Raw genomic sequence first — 18,569 nt, 5'->3', positions numbered from 1 at the left:
AGGTAGGAGACTTGGTGAGGGTCTCTTGGGCTGCAGGGGCAGGTGCAGGAGGGCCAGGCTATGCAGGGCAGATTCCCTGGGCCTGTGTGAAAAGACCATATACTACTGGTGCCTCCCCCTCATTATACTCTCTTATGCACAACCTCAGTTCTGAGGTTTTCTAAAACTAATAACCACAGGAAGAAGGAGTACTCACTGGGGGATTAGCCCATGCAGGACTCTTGGCACTGTTTTTCTTCACTGAGGGGTGGGGGGGTGTATTGTGGTGATCTGAATGAAAGTGACTCCCATAGGCACAGGGCACTGGAGGTGTGGCCTTATTGGAGGAAGTGTGTCACTGGAGGGGCAGGCTTTAAGGTTGCAGCCCCAGTGGCTCACTCTCTTCCTGCTGCCTGCGGATCCAGATGTAGAACTCTTGGCTCCTTCTCCAGCATCCTGTCGGCCCGCAAGCTACCATGCTTCCCACCCTGAAGATAATAGACTAAGTCTCTGAACCTGTAAGCCAGCCCCCAATGAAATGCTTTTTTTTTTTTTATAAGAGTAGCTGTGGTCATGGCGACTCTTCACAGCCGTAGAAACCTTAGCTAAGGCAGTGACCTCACATGAGTGCTGGGAAAGCATCCTTCATGTATCATAAACTCTTAGCTATGCCTGGAGCCGAGTAAGGGCTCAGGCATTAGCTGAGGTGTCGTCTTCAGAAGCAGCCACTCCAACAGCGTCCTTCCCCAATTAAGTGAGGGCAGAAATGTAAAAAGACACGGGAGGGCTTTGCTTGGAATTTCAGAGATCAGGGATTGGCTTCCCATCACATTAGAGGGACCAGTGGTGTGGATTGGCTCCCCATCACATTAGAGGGACCAGTGGTGTGAATTTGCTCCGTGTTCAAGGAAGAGGAAGACATTTGTCAAGTAAACACACTCTGAAGTCTTTATTCTTGACCCCAGAGCCCAGGCTCTCAGAACCCTCAGCTGACTGCCATCCCCGAGATCCAATGTGTTGCCTGGATCTCAGTTACAGTCAGAAATCCACATTCATTAAAACTCTGGGGATTTGGAGATGGAAGGAACGAACAGGGGCCCAGAGTGTTGATCTGCCCTAAGAACTTGTTCAAAGCTAGAAAAGGTTTGACATGGGTGTGGTCGCCCTTAGGGGATCAGGCAAACAGGCAGGGAGCTTGACCAGGACCCTATCTGCACTGAGGATCAAGTCCCCCTTCTTTCCCACACACTGGCTTCTGACTTCACCTTCTTGTGGTCCCTCTTTTCACAGCTGGAAGCAGCTGGGAAGAAAAGGATCCCAGTTCTCTCCTCAACTGCTGTCTGTGCACGCCAAGTATGAGGTCACCAAAGATGGTCCCCAGAGCAAGTGATGGAGGAAGAGTCTGGCATGCTACTTCCAGTGTGGGCAGCTAGTTTTGTCAACAGAGATAGACTCAGGCCCAGTTGGGCCACCAAGGATGCACCAATCCTAAACTCCCACTTGGTTATTGAGATTCAAAACCAATTCCATGAGCTATGGCTCAGAAATTTCCCCACGCCTTCTTTGGCCTGGGTTCTCACTTGGGTCCTTAGAGTCAGCCCGAAAGTTACTTCCAGGTTTCCAGAGAGCCCATAACCCCATCCTTCCAACCTTGGCATTGTTCCTCATACTCTTCCCCCACCTCCCCAAGTCATATTATGGTCCACTCCTTGTTGCAAAGAAGTCACATTCTGCTAAATTCCAGAGTGACCGCACAATACTGTTCTATTCCCAGGGGAGGTTAGGGGTTGGCCAGCAGAGCCAGGCAAGGAGACATCCCTGCTCTTGTTGAATTCTAAGGTTACAGTGTGCATGCGCCAGTGACTGGTGCCTTGGGATGGACAAAGAGAGGGAAGGGTGGCGGTGCCACTTGGGACATGGACAGCAAGATACAACCTCCAGGCTGGAGGGCTTGGAGAATGGACTCATTGGAACTTCCCTGAGGCATCAGGTGGCTTTCACAGTAAGACGGTCAGCTGGGGTCTTGCTTCTATCTCCAGGAAACATCAGGCTACCTGGCACCTGCCATGCACCTTGGGATGACAGGGCACACAGGCTGCTCTGCAGACCTCCACAAATTTCATTCTTGGGCTAAGTCCAGCACAACAGGTCAATTGGTGTGAAGGATTTCTTGACAACCAGTATCTGAGGGCAGTTCTTGAGCTGGGCTACATTCAGCAGGTCAGATTCTCTCTTCTTCCCCAACAACACAGAGATGGTGCCGAGGGAACCAGAGGGAAGAGGCTCTGGGGACTTGCTGGCTCCAACAGAAAGTAGTGAATTTAGTTGCCAGGGCTGTATCTCTAGGAAGTCTTGCTACCCCTACCTTAGTGGGTAGGGATTTTTTTCCTTCTAGAAACAGCAGTGAGGTATAAAAGAATATCTCAAAAATAGATAGCCCTTGGCAACAGATGTGCTGAAAGTAACCTGGTGGTTTTGAACTTGAGAGGTCAGTCTGGACTATCGGGCACTTCCTCTTACTCAGGTAGTTCCAGGCTTTAAGAGTGGATCATAAATACTTTGGGCTTCTGTTGCGGTGATGGTGTGCTGGCAAGTTCTATGTTGTCCACAAGGACATTCTTATCTTCTAGTTTAATGACTGTGGGCTCTGGGGCGGGGGCGGGAGTTGTGCTTTTGTGCGTGTGCGGCAAGCTGATTTGGTTGATGTCCAAATCCTTGAAAGCATGGAGCATAAACACACCCAAAATGATGGTGACAAAGCCAGACAGAGTACCCACAATGTCCACAGCAGACATGGTAAACCATTCCTTGAAGAGGACGATGGAGGAGGCCACTACCACCGTGGTGAAGAAAACGTAGTAGATAGGGAAGACCAGGGAGGTGTTGAAAATATCCAGTGCCCGGTTGAGGAAGTTGACCTGAATGATGATGGACAGCCCCAGGATGAGGGACAGGATGTAGGGCAGGGGATGCCGCACCACGGGTAAGCCCTGGAAGAATTTCCTAATGGTGACACCCAGACCCTTGACCGCAGTCACGGAGAAGGATCCGATCACAGAGCAGATGATGATGTAGATGAGGATATTCCTTTGCCCATAACGCGGGGCGACAATGAAGATAAGGATGAGGCAGGACACCACCAGAAGGACGGCAAATACGATGAACCCTTCGGGAAGGAGGGACAGGAATCATTCAGTGAGGCACGCAGACAGTATCTAGGGACCCAGCTCACAGTCTGACACATGTGGGTTCTAGTCTCAGCTTCAGACCTTTGAATAACTCATGCAAGTTATTAAACTCTAAGACCTTAGTTTACTCACTTGTAAAAAGGGATCAAAAGGGGGATTTTTTTTCTTGTAGAGCTGCTTTATAAAATAATGCATATTCTTGCATAAGATGTTTCTATAATAAAAATATGTGTATTTAGAGACGTGCTTGCATATAATGAACAATATAAATGGTACATGTTTACAACGCTCCAGGAAGCCTTGCTAACGGTACTGCCCAACTTCCTTTCTGTTGCTCACCTCTTCCTCAAGGGGGCAGTACTGAGATGGACAAAGCCCAATTAGATGCTCTATATATAATTCATCCTCTCCCCCCCCCCCCCCGCGCCGTGTTTTCTGCCAACCCAGTGCTTGAAACCCACCTGTGTCTTTCATCTTGGAAGCCATCTCCACAACAGTCGAGACCTTCTCCTCCTTGGGGGCATGTATGACCATCACTGTGCTGCCAGCCATGCAGATCACACAGCCCAGCTTCCCCAGTAGATTCAGGCTCTCCCCCAGGCAATAGGAGGAGAAGATGGCACTGTACAGGGGTATGGGAGAAAGGGACTGAGTGAGGATACCTGTCCCAGCCCCACAAAAGACACAAAGGGGCGAGTAAAGACTGTTAGGGGAGACAACAGTCCAAAATTCACTCCTCTCTGTGGAGACCTTCCTAGCTAATGGGCCAGGCAGTGTTTAAATGAATATAATTTGTGTGTTGTTATTTCGGGTGTAAAGCTAACCAAGCGGAAGCTGGGCCGCAGTCCACAGCTCCTTCTACAGTATTGTCCCATAGCATTGCTAGGAGATGTTTTGCAACTATGGCTCATATGCGTCTGGTAGCCAGGAACAAGCCAAGTGAGCACATGGCAGGTTCACACTATGTATTCACTCCAAATGCATTTTCTGGTACTTTCTATTTCTTGTCCCATTTCTGTTCCTTAGGTCATAGAGAATGAATCCATTTCTCTTCCACTTGCCTATGCCAATATAAACCACCACAATGATAATTATGGACACCATGTCTTGGGGTGTGCATTTCCTAACATGTCCCGTGTGAGAGTTAATCTGACAAATCTCTGAATTAACAGATACTGCTCCCAATTTACAGATGAAAAAGCTGAGCTCGTAGAAGCTGAAATGACTCAGCAAAGTCCTTTAACTGTTAAGTGGCAAAAGCAGGTTTTGAACGGACTTTGATCTTACTGCAAAGCCGACAGGTTTTCCTCTACATTAGAGAGAACCGCTATGTTTTCCGGAGTCTTTATTGAGCAAGATCCTTCCAGCTCCTTGATGTTGTGATTTCTGTTCCCTTCTGATCCTCTAGATGAGGGAAGGAAAAGGGGGACTGGGCAGGTTAGAAATGAATCGTGAGCTCACTTGCTTTATGAAGGTGGCATTAGTTCACACTAAAAATGTTTTGTGAATGATAACCTGGGACCTAGGTAGCATCCAAAAGTCTTGGCCTGTAGGCAAGCTTGTGGGTCATTTTCTTGATTGATGACTGCTGAGGAATGACTCAGCTCACGGTGGGTAGTGCCACACCTGGGCAGGTGGTCCTGGGGCAGATAAGAAAGCAAACTGAGCAAGCCGGGAGCTGCGAGACTCAACTATTTTACCTACAATGTTCTTTTTGAGAGATTCTGATGGCATTTACACAGGCAGGGCCGGACAGTGGCGAATCCCGTGCCTTCCAGAACATCCCGTGAGTAGGAATTTGTAAACATATCAGATTTGGGGAGCGCTTCTACTCAGCTGGAAGAGCAGCCAGGCCAGTTGTGTCTCGAGAGTGAGGAATCTAATTGTCTCACAGCTGTAAACATTGCAAAACTGTCATCAGGTGGAAAAACAGAAGAGATGATAGGTCCTAGGTGTAGTTGGCCGAAATTTGTCGGGGCTCCAGAGGTAGCCCCTAAAAAAGAGCATTCCTCAGGTATATCTAGTTCATAGCTTCGGAGGAATGGGAGCAATAAAAGGTGCGAACACCTAGTATCAACTATTTTATCATATTCTGGTTTTTGGTTGTTCGAGAAAGTTAGAAGTCAAACCCAAGCATGCCAGGTGAGTACTCTACTCCCAGCTACAGCACCAGCTCTAAGATCCTTAATTTTTAAAATCGTTGTTTGCAAAGTCTTCTCCGAGAGAGCAACAGAGCACAGCATGGCTGTTAACTCCTGGGTCCTGGGATTATACTGCATAGGATAGCTCCTGGCCTGACTACAGGGTCTACATGCCAACATATACAAGTAAAAGGAGGGGGTTTGTCTACCACCCAAGGAACAGATATAGGTCAAGAAGTAGAAACTGCTGGAAAGTTACCTTGGCCAAAGTGCTTAACCTCTCTGGGTCTTGGGAACACATATGAGGATGAAGTGAGCTGGTACACAACTACATCCAGATGTCTTTATGCACAGTTCCCCTCTGTCTATTGTAGCCATGGTTGCTTGGAGCTAGTTTGCTCTACATCCATTCTTTGTGTTGTCTCATCTATTTCTCTGAGTGTGTATCATTAGTATTCTATTTTGCCTATGGGCTCATTGAGGCTTGGCTAAGAGACTTGCCTGTGAACCCATCACTACAAAGGTTTTGAGTATGGATTACTACTCGGGTAGTATTGTTTGTGGCTCGGTTGGTAACGTGCCTGCCCTGCAAGCATGAGGGACTGAGTTCAAATTCTCTGCACCCACCATGTGTGGTGATGTGTGCCTATAATCCTGGTCCTAGGGAGTCTAGAGACTGAAGGATTACTGAGCTTATTGGGTTCCAGCCTAACCAACTGGAAGCTCCAATAAGTGAGAAACATTGATTAAAAAAATGTAGGAACTAATTAAGAAAGACAACGAACTCTAATATTTGTCCCCCGCAGACAGCTCACACACACGTGTACACAAATGCAAATGCATCCTTATACACAACTGTACACGCTCACATATACATGTAAGACATACACACTAGAAACAAATGCACACCGAGGCTGGTGTTATTAATTCATCAAGAGGAACTGAGACCCATGGCAGCCAGCAGTCCAAGAGCCGGAAGCTCTCAAGATCATGCTCCCTTTTCTCAGTACTGATGGACTGTTTTGGAGGTCCTAGGTAGCTGCTCCCACTTTGGTAAATCTAGGTCTCAACAAAACAAAAACAGGAAAGGACCAGAGGTGGCAGAAGAGGGGACAGTGACCTGATGAGGACGCTCAGTGCTCCCAGGGGCGTGACAACTGTAGCAGGTGCAAATGCGTAGGCGCCAAAGTTGGCAACTTCTCCAGCAGACACTAGGAAATTAGAGGAGAAAAGAGGCCAGTGTGACTCCAAGGCACCACGTCCGTTCCAGAAGAATCTGGGCAGAGATGGTTTCTGTCAGTGTTCAACTGTACCTAAAACCCAAGTCCAGCACTCCTTAAGATCCGTCCATGTGCTGTCTCCCTGGAGATAAGATCAGACCCAGACTCTTAAGTAAAGGTGGCAAGGCCCAAATCCTGAACTCAGTGGGGTAGAGCGATGTGGATCCTGCAAACTATTGGCCATCCAGCCTAGCAGACATGGTGAACCGCACTTCAGGTTTGTAAAAGACCCTGTTTCAAAAGCTAAAGCGGAAAACATAAGAGGAAGATGACTAACATCTTCCTAACACACAACTGATGGTGTTGATGATGATAGCAATAATAATAATATTTTTAAAAATTAAGCTTTGATAACCAGAAGGGGAGATGGACAGCGGGAGCAATGTGTGAGCGTACAAATCTGGACAAGACAGTCATATTGTCATGGGATAGTGCAGTTGCCTAAGGTTCCCAAAGTCTACCAGGTAGAGGTCAAGACTGTGGCCAAGGGGCAGTGCTACCAGCGCCCTGTAATTATTTGGCAGATGAGAGAACACACTTGTATTCATTTAAAAAAAATTTTTTTGAAACAGGGTTTCCGACGTCCCAGCTTGGCCTTGAACTTGCTGTGTAACTGAGGGTGACCTTGAACTTCTCTTCCTCCTGCTTCCACCTCTGGAGTGCTGTGATTATAGGCACGCTCTAGCTCTACCATCCCTGTTCTATGCGGTGCTTGGGATTGAACCCAGGGCTTTGTGCATGCTAGGCAAGTGCTCTCCCAACTGAGCTACATCCCAGGCCTGTGCACGTGCATCATTATCGTCATAGAAGAGGCCTTTGGGCTGAGAAAATGACATCTCAGTGTATAAGCTGTCTACAGGGACAAGGTTCTCCCAAGCAGGTTGGCCTCAGGGTCTATAGTGAGACAGGATGGTTCTATCTGCCCTTCCCTTTATCTCCATCCTAGCCATCAGTAGGTCACTGTTCTTAGTAGTAAAAGAAGTCACTTACTGGTAGCAAATCCAGCCCACCACATCGGGTCCTTCAGGTAGCCATAGCCACCATTCACTGCAGGAGGAAATAGACACAAGGTTAGAAGTTAGTGCTACTTTGTGGGGTTCTGCCTTTGTCACCTGAACTGTCCCCCAGGACTTGCTACTTAGTTGTCCTGTTTTGTATCTGTGGCTTGGACTTGTCTTCTGAGTTCAGCTGTGCCTCTAAACTGTTGACTTGGCATCTCTTCCTTTTTTTACATGTACCCCAATCTCTGCCCTAAACATGACTCTTGACTTCCACCACAGCCCTGCAACTTGTTATATGAAACTCGGCAAATGACCCTTCTAGAAATCAGGGGCCCTGTGCATGTAGTCTGGATGACTGATTCTGTCACCAAAAAGTGCTGGGTATGTATCCACAGCACTGTCAGCATCCTTGTCCTTCATGTCTGGCCAGGAGGATGCAACCGCTTTTGTTACGGAGTTACTGTGACTTCACACTTATTCCCATAGCAAGTTGTTTCTTTCCTGGCAGCCAGTGGTTTTGGAAAACGCAAATCAGGCTATACCCCTTTTCTATGCATAGCTACCCAGTGTCTTCCACTTATTCCAGAAATAAAGTCCCGCTTCTTATGGGCAGGGTTGATCCTGCCCGCCTCTGCAAACACCCCTGCCATAGTCTTCATATTGCTCAGGAACCATAAGCTCTTTCCTGCACCAAGTTTCTCCCTAGGTGCAGAATGCTCCCCTCTAGTGTTTGCCTGAATTCACACCCACACTGTCGGTCTCTACTGCTTCCCTTAGGTGCCCATTCTGGCCTCCAGTTCCTGTAATTTCCCCTTGAGATGGCCAACATCCTTCATGGTTCTTAGCACTTGTAATTACAGATGGTCTGTTTATCTTCTGGCATTTTCCCTACCCTCAGTGGAAGCATTCTACCCTGGGCTGTTGAACCCCTCTCCCCGTCTCTGTTTCCTATGAGGGATCTCACTGTGGAGGTTAGAGACCCCACCTGGAGTTGACTATGTAACTGCAGCTGGCTTTGACCTCATGCTCCTTCTGTCTCCATCTGTGCTGGGATGGTGTGCTGGTTTGTGTTTTGTCAACCTGACAGACTAAACTGGGAAGAGGGACCTGCAGGAGTGGAATTGCACCCATCAGATTGGCCTGTGGGCAAGGCTATGGAGCATTTGATTGACTGGTGCTTGATGTGGGGGCCTAGCCCAATGTAGTGATACTATCCCTGGAAAGGTAGCCCCAGGTTGTATAAAAAGGCAGCAGACTGAGCCAGCTTGGTCTACAAACCAAGTTCCAGGGCAGCCAGGACTGCTACACAGAGAAATCTTGTCTCCAAAAACCAAAAACAACAACAAAAACCAACCAACCAATCAAGCAAAAGAGCAGGCTGAGCTAGCCATAAGCAACAGGCCAGTGAGTAAGTAACCTGTCTCCAAGCCTCTGCTTCTGTTCCTGCTTTCAGGTTCCTGCCTCAACTTCCCTTCACGATGCACTCTTTCCTTCCAGTATCTCCTTTTTTTTTTTTAGATTTATTTATTTATTATGTATACAACATTCCTTCCATGTATGCTTGTATGCCAGAAGAGGGCACCAGATCTCATTATAGATGGCTGTGAGCCACCATGTGGTTGCTGGGAATTGAACTCAGGACCTCAGGAAGAGCAATCAGTGCTCTTAACCTCTGAGCCATCTCTCCAGCCCCCCACTCTTTCCTTCCAAAGTGTCCTAGTGTTTTATCACGGAAATGAATGAACACTAGAACAGATGGCGTACACCACCACACATGCCAAGTTGTTACCATTCTTCGTCTGTTTTAAAAGTGAGGGAATTGGGGGTAAATAAAAACACATTTCTTGCCCAGAACCCCACTAACAACAAACAGTTAAGCCACCAGAGTTGGAATTGTAATGGTCTGCTTCCAAAGGGCAGTGTCCCGTGGGAAAGGGATGAATAATCAGAGAACAGGTCCAAACTTGAACAGGCCCTCATCCCAAAACCTGTTTCTCCCTCTGCATTCATTGCAGAACGGGGCACCATCCACTGGCTTCCCAGTTGCTCAAGTCAGAAACCTGAGTCATCCTTGACTTCCCTCTCCTCCCCTGGGAGCCTGGAGAATCATCAAAGCCAGTGAGTTCCGCCCCTCCCCCCCCAAACTATCTCTGGAATCTGCCAAGTGTTTCCAGGCCCAGTGCCCTACTTCTGTCCTCTTGGTTCATTGGTTCCACTCTGGGACTCTAATCCATTCTCTACCTAGCAACGGGGACCCTTCTCAGACCATAAATGAGACTGTCACTCCCCTGCCGAAAACATCAGTCAATCCCTTAATCACACTCAATCTCTGCAGCCCACTTTCTGTGACCCTTGTTGAGCTCATCCGCCCCTGCACTCTCTGGTCGTCCTGAATTGCCCTCGGTTCCATCTCTAGCTCAGTCTCTCCTCCGAGCCTTGGCACTCACTGCTCCTGCCACTGAGTCGTCCTCTCTCTCCATCCTCCCTGCTCCCTCCTTTTCATTCAGTTCTCTGTATAAGAAACAAGTTTTCCAGAAAACTTCCTTTCTGTACCTGTATCTGAACTTTACAGACTCCAAAGTGTTTCCTTAGCGACCTGTATAAACTCTTCCCCTAGCAACCTGCATCTTCCCCACGAAGGCGCTCGGCACATCACAGGAGGACTTCACATTGCCTGACTCTCTCTCCCACTTGACCGGAAGCGCCACGGGACGCTGGGTCCCAGGTTTCACACTGCACCTGGTACACAGCAGGCACGCCATAAATGATGTGGGATGTCCTTTCCCGAGGACTGTCTCAGTGAATCGCATCCAGTCTTTCAAAGGAAAGAGGCTCAGTGCCTGAACCACAGTTGGCTGCATGTGCAAAGGCTCTCCTGTGATGTGTGTGGGCTGAGGCATTTGTGGTCCCATTTCACAGAAGAAGTTGTGATTTCTTCTGCAGGACAGGCTGGTAAGAATCCAAGCTGAGATGAAGCCTGGAGTGTCTGATTCTCCATCCCGAGGCTTTGCTGTGTCTATACCCTAAATGTGTACATCATGGAATTCTCAGGAAATACTGGACTGGAAAGGACAACGTCCAGCTATTGGCAGTGGGGATTCTCAGCAGGGTTGACAGCAAACCTCCAGGACCCACCTGAGGTCCCTGTGAAGGGAAGTCATTCATTCCAGGCGCAGCTGCCCCTTATCCATTCCCACCTGCCCCAGGAGCCTACCTGCCCTGGTGGCCCCCGTGGCCACAAGTCGGATGAGGCCTTTCTTCTTAAGGATGACGCTGCCACCGATGAGCAGGCAGGAGAGGAAGGCGAGGCCCACGCCAATGTAGAAGCCATACCTCTTCCTGACCCTCTCCTGCCAGGTGATTACGGTGGCATTGTTGGGTTCTTCAGGGCTGATGCCTCTGATGATCTGACAGAGGACCTCTTGGGAAGAGCAATAGAGACTGACTATGGAACCTAGAGGGGAACACATGTTGAGAGTTAGATTGAGGACATGGGCACGGTTCAAATACGTGAGGACATAGTTCAAATGTGCTGGAATTGATGCTGACGTAGATGGCATGTTTCTATTGCTCCAGGGCTCCGCCCACACATCAGATCTCAACCAAAAAAGACTAGTCCCCAATTTCTGTGCTGTTAGCTGTCATCTCAATAAACAGCTCATTTGCATGGACTTATCACATTGTAGGACCTCCTGTCCTGTAGGCAATGTCTTTAATTCTCATTCCACAGACAAGGAAATGGAGCCTGTGAGGGTATTTATTCAAGGACACACAGTTCGTGAGGTTGGTCTTAACATCAGCTTGCTGGGAATTCTCGTCACTTGAGTAAAGAATCTCACCCGAGGACTTGTCTTGTTTGTCTTAATTGATGTGGGAAGCCCTCCCCCGCTGGGAGCGGCACCTTTAGATGGAAAGAGGGTACAGCAGAAGGAAGGCTACTTCGCTTTTGCTCACTCCTTCCCTCTTTCCTGGAGTTGATTGACTCTGTTTCTCCTGCAGCTGATTCCTTCCCTGAGGGCAGAACCAGTGTCCTAGGACTCTGCCTTCCACTGAGAATGAGCTACTCTCCAGGAACCTCCAGGATTTTAACAGCAGATCCATACTGCGCAGTCGACCAGCCTCACAGACAGAGCAGCTAGCAGGTTCTTGGGCTCCCCAGGGTGACACAGCCAGTGTAGGACTACCCTGACTTCTGAGGCATGCGGCCTGAAGGACCAAGTAAGTAACTACACAGTTCTCAACCTCTCAGGAGCAACACGACGGTTGTTACTACTGCAACGTAAGCTGATTTAACACATTTTTTAAATATATACTTATTCTGTAAGAACTGTCCTTCTAGAAAGCCTTGACCAATGGTCTGGCTTCAGAATTTCAACCTGTGGGACCGATGTCTTCCACACCAGGTAGGACGCCACCTAAGCTCTCAGCCGTCACTACATCCATCCCAGTGTCCTCCACAGGGATCCCCTCTCAGCCTCTGGGCTGTTGGCTCTCCCATAACTCATGAGCTCACTTGGGGCTTCTTCATTTTATTGCCAACTTTAGGTGGAGTGGGAATGCCACCGGGCAGATAGCCCACACAGGCCCCGGTCAGCCTGAAGGTAACTGAGGAGTGAGCTTCCTGTGGGAGGGAGTTCATCATTCCAGGACTTATTTCTGAGATGTGTGGTGTTTGGGTCAGGGCCTTGGGACTGTTTCTGGGTATAACCGGATTGGTTCTGTTGTCATCCTGGACATCTCGGTCTGGTCTGCAGTTTGACTCTTTCCTCGAGACCCGCTGCCAGTCCCCCGACTTGTCGGTCTCCTTGGCACAGACACCAAGGACAGTCTTGGGAACAAAGGGAAGACCCTCGGTGAAACACAAAGCCACACAAGTCCAGTGAAATGCAAGAAAGCATGACCAAGCCTCGACCAGTGCTACCGTGTACTTGGCTCCTGTTCTAGAGTTTTCCTTAGGACTCCTAACAACCACTCAGTGAAACAATCACAGTGACCATTTCCAGGTCCTTAGTAGGAGAAATCAAGTTCAGTGACCTTCTTAAAGGGCCTGTAATAAAAGGACCTTCTTAAAGGGCCTTAAAGACACCTGTAATAAAAATGTGTCTAGGGTCATACCACCATGAAAACACCCGATCCCATCCAACTATAGAAAGGTGAAGCCAGAAGTAGATCCCATGCCCATCTGATGGCTGAGTCTCTGCTCAGAATCACTACACATTCTTTGATAAACATCTTGCCCCATGGGTCAGTGATGTGCGGGATCCATCTTCACTTCATCTCGTGTTAACACGTAAACCTGTCGCAAACAGTCAAAAATGGGGAGCTTTCCTAGGAACATTCAGACTTGGGGTTGCACTTGAAGCTTAGAAGGTCAGTTTGTCTATCTGGTCATGCCAGCCCTGGAGACAGCAGCTGAATCTCTCTTAGACATGCCTATGAAATTCCTCAGTTTACCCTGCTCCCACAATTCATGTTTGGTATTGCCCTTTCCAGGTGTTTCAGTTTCTGATCTCCCTAGCGTGTGTGGCAAAGGCCTAGACCCTAGTGCCAAGAACCTAAGCCCAGACCAGACCAAGCTGGAGTTTCTACTCTGTGTCTAGATGGGCCCCCAAATCCAAGGCCAGGGAGACTGAAATTTGGCAAGCCTCCATCAGAGTAGCATCTGGATGGAGCCGAGTAAGGACAAAGTTGCCCTTTCTGACGTGGCCCAGAGCCTTGGAGAAGAGGTAGAAGGGCCTTTAGGAAACTCAGCTGGTCTCGGATGTAGCTCAGCAGTAGGTGTATCTCAAAAGTAGAGGATGTGCCAGGGATAAACAAGGCTGTAGGTAGGTTCCACCCCAGGTACCAGATGGGGGACAAGGAGGCATTCGTTAAAAAATAGTGAGGGGGAGGAAGGGCTGCATAAAGCGGAGGGCGAGCAAATGTGAGCAAGGCACAATTGTCACAATCAGATATGTGTACTAAATTCTCTTAGCAAAACCCACTATTTCGTGTGCTAAGTAGGAAAAGTAATAAAATGGAAAACAACCACAAAACCCCCAACAGATGGTCTAATCCTCTTATATTCTTGGGGGAAACTGAGGTCCCATAAAGATTTGCTGGAGTTGGGACTGAAATCCACCAGGGGGTATCTGTGTGTCTTGTGCTATGAGACCTCTGTCTTTCGACCATGGGACAATGAGACAAGAAGTCGTCATCTCGGGGCCTGACCAGACTGGTTCTGCATGCTCTCTCCTGTTCCACCAGCTCGGGGCATCCTTGCCCAAGAGCCTCATCTGGGGAGTTCCCTGAGTCCAGGAAATGCAGGCAGTAAGCCAGAGTCTGCTCCTCACCTTTCCCCTGCTTCTTCAAGTCTCACTGCTAGTGGGTGGAGGCAGGGGCTCATTTCAGAACCCTAGCCCCCAGCTCAGCACCTCTGAGGAAGTCAAATTCTCCCAGCACAGTAAAGAGATAAAGAGAGAGCTGACGACCAAAGGGAACCCAATTCAGAGTGGGTACATATCTGAAAAAGGGGGTACCAAGCTGATAAGCTTTTACTCTAGCATGTTCTAGAACTAGGAGTGCCCTCTGCCTTGGGTTAAGGAGTGAAGCTGAAAATGAGACTAAGGTCAGTCAACACCAGGAGCTGGCTTCGTTGAAGAAGGGCAGAAGTTAGGGACCTCAGGACACGGCACAGGCTGTACTTCCAAGGCAGGAAGCACATGGAGAATGTTCCAGATGGAACAGAGGATGGCAGCAGTGTGGGTTCAGGAGTCTGGACCCAAGAAGTGGTTCACATTCCCCACTGTGTTACCAGGAGCAAACTATTAGCCCTGCCAGAGCCTCTGTTTCTGTATCTCTAGAATGGGCACAGTGACGCTTCAACAAAATGCCTGGGGATGAAGGCTAGTGTTAGCATCCCTTCCCAGCTTGTACAAGGCCCTGGATTCAATTTCCAACATTGCAAAACAGAAAAGAGAAAGAGGAAAAAAATCCAAAGGAAAAGAACAGAAAAACAAAAACAACAAAGTTTTAAAAACGTAGGCTTAGGGCTGGGAAGATGGTTCCTTAGGTAAAGTCCTTTGATCCTGAGCCCTGGAACTTCCACAAAGGCAGGAGGAGATAACTCACTGCACAAAGCCGTCCTCTGCCCTCCATATCCTCGGTATAGCTAGCACTCGTGCGCATAAGTACACACCATGCATCACACACACACAAATACGCAAGTACACACGCACACACATGCGTCCGCCCATGCATGCTCAGACACACACAGGCATGCTCATATACATGCACACTAGTAATAAATTTTAAAACAAAATCTAGGACCAGTGGCATACACTTGTACTCCCCGGCCGAGGTGTACTGAGACAGGAGGATCACACATTTGAAACTATACTGGACAATTTAGCAAGACTTTGTCTAAATACAACAACAACAACAACAACAACAACAACAACAAAAACCCAGCTGCCTGCTTATTGGAGTTTGCTTCTGGGATTAAATGGGATAGTTCAGGGAAGGGCCATGGTCTACGTAGTTAAGAACACACTAGAAAATCAAGGGGTTTTCCTGATCATTTCTCTCCCTTTCCAAAAAGTTTTGTGTGGATTTGGAGATGGGGAACCACTCTGTCCCTCTACTCTCTGCTTTGGGTGATGGAAAGATATGTGGGCAGGTACCTGCAGGGACCCAACACTACCCCTGAGTCCTCTACCCCAGCCTTTTCACAGGACCACCTGTCCCATGCGCTCTGTTTTCCTCCTCTCAGCTGGCCTCAGCATCCCCGCGGCTGCCACTGGGGAGGCAACATTTCCGCCAGACCGGATCTTCAGGACAGTTTGGGAACCGGGTGAGAATATGACGCTGACTACCACCACCCCTAGTTTGCGGCCCCAGCAAGTGAGAAATTGACGAGTTTGGTGGGAGCAAGGTGAGAAGCGCAGCGCCCTCCCAGGTCCCCTTACAGTCGCACGCACCGTTCTCGCAGCTGCCGTTGGCGTTGGCGACCCGCAACTCCATGGGGACCTGGGCTGACGATGCCCGAGGTCCGCGGCTCCTAAACAGGTGGCCGCCTCTTGTCCCAGCGAGGCTCAGGCGCGGGAAGCCGCTGGAGTCCGGACCCAGGGGAGGGGAGAGTGACGCGACCCAGAGGGGAGGGTCCCCGGGGAGGAGTCACCCTGCGCCTTGGGCAACACCGGGTGCTGGGGAATCAACACTGGGGCAGGGGCTCGTGCCCTTCCAGGGTGCGTCCGCAGCTGGGTGCCAGCCACCGAGTCACTGGCCCGTGCCAGGGGCAGGAGAGAGGGGGCGGGTCCGCCGGGCCCGCCTTTCCAGGACAGCAGCATCCACATCTAGTTTCCTCAATGGCAGAGTTGATGTGCTCCGGGATGGTACAGAGGTCACTTTGGGCGGTGGAAGTTTTAAGGAAAGGTCTGAGAACCTAGTCCCCCCCCCCCCATTTCCTTTACCCTCCTCTCCTGTCTTTGCTATCGCAGAACTTACAGATCTGATCGTGCTGGGCACTGTGGCTGATGGAAGCAGAGTAGGCGCCCTTAAATGTTCAATACATATTTGTGTCCCGTGAACGGACGGCCAGGGATTGGCAGGCTGAAAGGAGGGAGGAAATGAAGTGATTGGCTGTCCAGATGAATCAGGCTATTCTTTTCTTATACAGTTCTGGGAGAAACTAGTTAAGACCAATTATTTAGAAGTAGATGTTTTTCAAACTCACCATTTATAAATTTTATATGTAAGCAATCAAATTTCATAAATGGGCATGTTTACATAATAAAAGTTGCGACTGAATGTATATATGTAAGAGTAATGGAGTATATGGAAATATGTGTAAGAGTGATGGAATATATGGATATATACATAAAATTATGATGGAATGTATATTTGTGTACTAATACACATATATGTGGGATGTATGAGTATATTAACTTGTATGGTACTCATAATATATATTCATATAAAATCATCACATTTGTATGCCTTAAATACATGCAGCTTTCTTACACTTATTTATTTGTGTGTGTGTGTGTGTGTGTGTGTGTGTGTATGCGTGTGCATGCCCTGGCATTCATGGGAAAAATCAGAGAACAGACAACTCTTGAGAGATCTTTCTCTCTTTCTACCATGTCCCTAGGGATCCAACCCATGATCTCAGGTTTGTGCTTTTACCAGCCGAGCCATCTCACCAGCCCTGAAGTTTTCATTTGTCAAAAATACCGCAACACAACTGCAGTAATGATGATGATGATGGTGATGGTTATGATTATAAAGATAAAATCATAAAAGATAATGGCTCTGTGGGTGACAGCGCAACTGAGTCAGGACGGGAGGCAGGCTGCCTGTCTAGCCCTTGTGAAGAGTGAGACAAGGATGGAGCCTACTAGGCTCCCCAGCCTGGTCCTTATAGGCACCCCTACCCTGCTGATCTTGGTGGTTTCTCCGAGCACGTGGCCTCCTCTAATGTTTTGGGTTAGTCGGTTGCTTTCTGGAAGGATCAGTCCCCTTCTGCTCTAGTAACTCAGCTGCATGTTCGTCCTTTCTCGGTAGATGAGTTGCCCTGGGGAGATGGTTGGGATGAACAGGCAGAGGTTGGAGGAGGAAGGGCGGTCTCAAGCATTGCAGAAAGAACCGCACATGGAAAGTTCTGTATGCTGCCTCCCACTGAGTGTGTGTGAGGCCAGAGTCCGAATAGGGTCCAGCATCTTTCAGACAAATGTGAGTCAGATCACTAAGCAAGAAACCAGAATGACTGGCCCAGGTGGGAAACTATCCATTGATCGGATCATGCTGGCCCAGCAGGAGGAGTTGATAGGAGAATGTCTCTTTTCTTGTACTTCAGCATTTCTGCAGTACAAGGGGGCTGTAACACTGGCCATGGCATAGCCCCAAAGCCTCCTCATGTTCAAACTCCATCACTTGTGTTTTAAGGACAGAGGCGAGCATACACAAATGGTTTTCCCTGGCTAGATTTTTCAATTTCTTCCAGTTGTGTTGAGATATTATTGACAAACAACAACTTCATGTGAGTGTACATGTGTATGAGCATGCATGTGTGTACATTCATGTGTGGGTGCTCTCACTCATTCAGGAGGATGGGGTCAACCTTGGGGTCCTCTTCAATCAGCCCCCACCCTCCCTTCTGGTTTTTAGCCAGAGTCTCTCCCTGACCGGGAGCTTGCTGTTCCTGTGGCACTGACTAGCTGGCAGACTCCCAGGAATCTTCCCATCTTTGCTCGTCCCTCCTCCCACCAGTGCTGGAGTTACAGACAAGCAATGCCACATGTGGCATTTGCATGCGGGTGCCGTGGCTACACACTCAAGTGCTCATGCTTGAATAGAAAACAATTTACCCACCCAGACTGCTCCTTATCCACAAATGACATGTATGCCAGGAATGCGGTGTGATGGTTTGGCATATGCATACATTGTGAAAGATTACCACAACACCAAACTAATTAATATGGCCACTCTACACTGGGGCATGTGTGTGTGTGTGTATGTGTGTTGGGGAAATGTTTATGTTAAGAGCACAAGATCCGGCCACTTTTCTTAGTTGTCTCAACAGAGTCTATTTAAATTATTCTTGCCATGGTTGTACCCAGATATGAAGAGAGAGCGAGAGAGATGTACGTATTCTTTAATACATATAATACAATATATATACAAATATATGGATTTGTCATCTGAGGAGCCACTGTGTTTGAGGGGCCTGGCTAGATGTCCTTCTGCCTGAGGCAGAGGACAGTACTGAGTCTGTCCTGTGCTGGAACAAGGATTCCCAGTAACAGGTGAGGTTTGTGTTTTAAGTTCCACTTCGAGGTAGAGAGGACTAAGACCTTCAGCAGGGCCTTTCATACCCTCTCAGGGCCCCAGGCTCCCCATCTGCTCCAGGAGGGGGCAGGGCCTCTCAAGGCTGGCATCAGGGCATCTTATCAGGGCACACATAAAGGGCCCTATTGAACTGCGGGCTCCTCGGCTGCCATC

General features: G+C 48.7%; 1 protein-coding gene across 1 annotated transcript; it reads right to left on the bottom strand.

Annotated features, from left to right (window-relative positions):
* Positions 1-936: 936 nt before the first annotated feature.
* Positions 937-15,664, bottom strand: Nipal4 (NIPA like domain containing 4). Its single transcript, XM_050138631.1, has 6 exons — positions 15,548-15,664; positions 10,804-11,043; positions 7,579-7,635; positions 6,429-6,519; positions 3,629-3,789; positions 937-3,145 (listed from the first exon to the last, which is right to left on the bottom strand). Exons 1-6 carry the CDS (start codon positions 15,588-15,590, stop codon positions 2,517-2,519), a joined length of 1,221 nt encoding a protein of 406 aa, XP_049994588.1. The 5' UTR covers positions 15,591-15,664; the 3' UTR covers positions 937-2,516.
* Positions 15,665-18,569: the final 2,905 nt, after the last annotated feature.

The sequence above is a fragment of the Alexandromys fortis genome, unplaced genomic scaffold (genome assembly GCF_014885135.2).
Source record: "Alexandromys fortis isolate MF-2015 unplaced genomic scaffold, M_Fortis_MF-2015_v1.1 scaffold_11, whole genome shotgun sequence".
Lineage (NCBI taxonomy): Eukaryota > Metazoa > Chordata > Mammalia > Rodentia > Cricetidae > Alexandromys > Alexandromys fortis.
Note: the sequence above shows the minus strand (reverse complement) of the source record. Positions and strands in the feature narration are given on the sequence as shown.

What these genes read in the sequence shown, in the direction of transcription:
- Nipal4 (XM_050138631.1), bottom strand. Translation starts at nt 15,590, where the DNA reads ATGGAGTTGCGGGTCGCCAACGCCAACGGCAGCTGCGAGAACG. An exon ending in CACGGGGGCCACCAGGGCAG is followed by an intron (nt 7,636 to 10,803) that starts GTAGGCTCCTGG and finishes TTCCTCCTGCAG; the next exon opens with TGAATGGTGGCTATGGCTAC. An exon ending in TTCCAAGATGAAAGACACAG is followed by an intron (nt 3,146 to 3,628) that starts GTGGGTTTCAAG and finishes TCCTTCCCGAAG; the next exon opens with GGTTCATCGTATTTGCCGTC.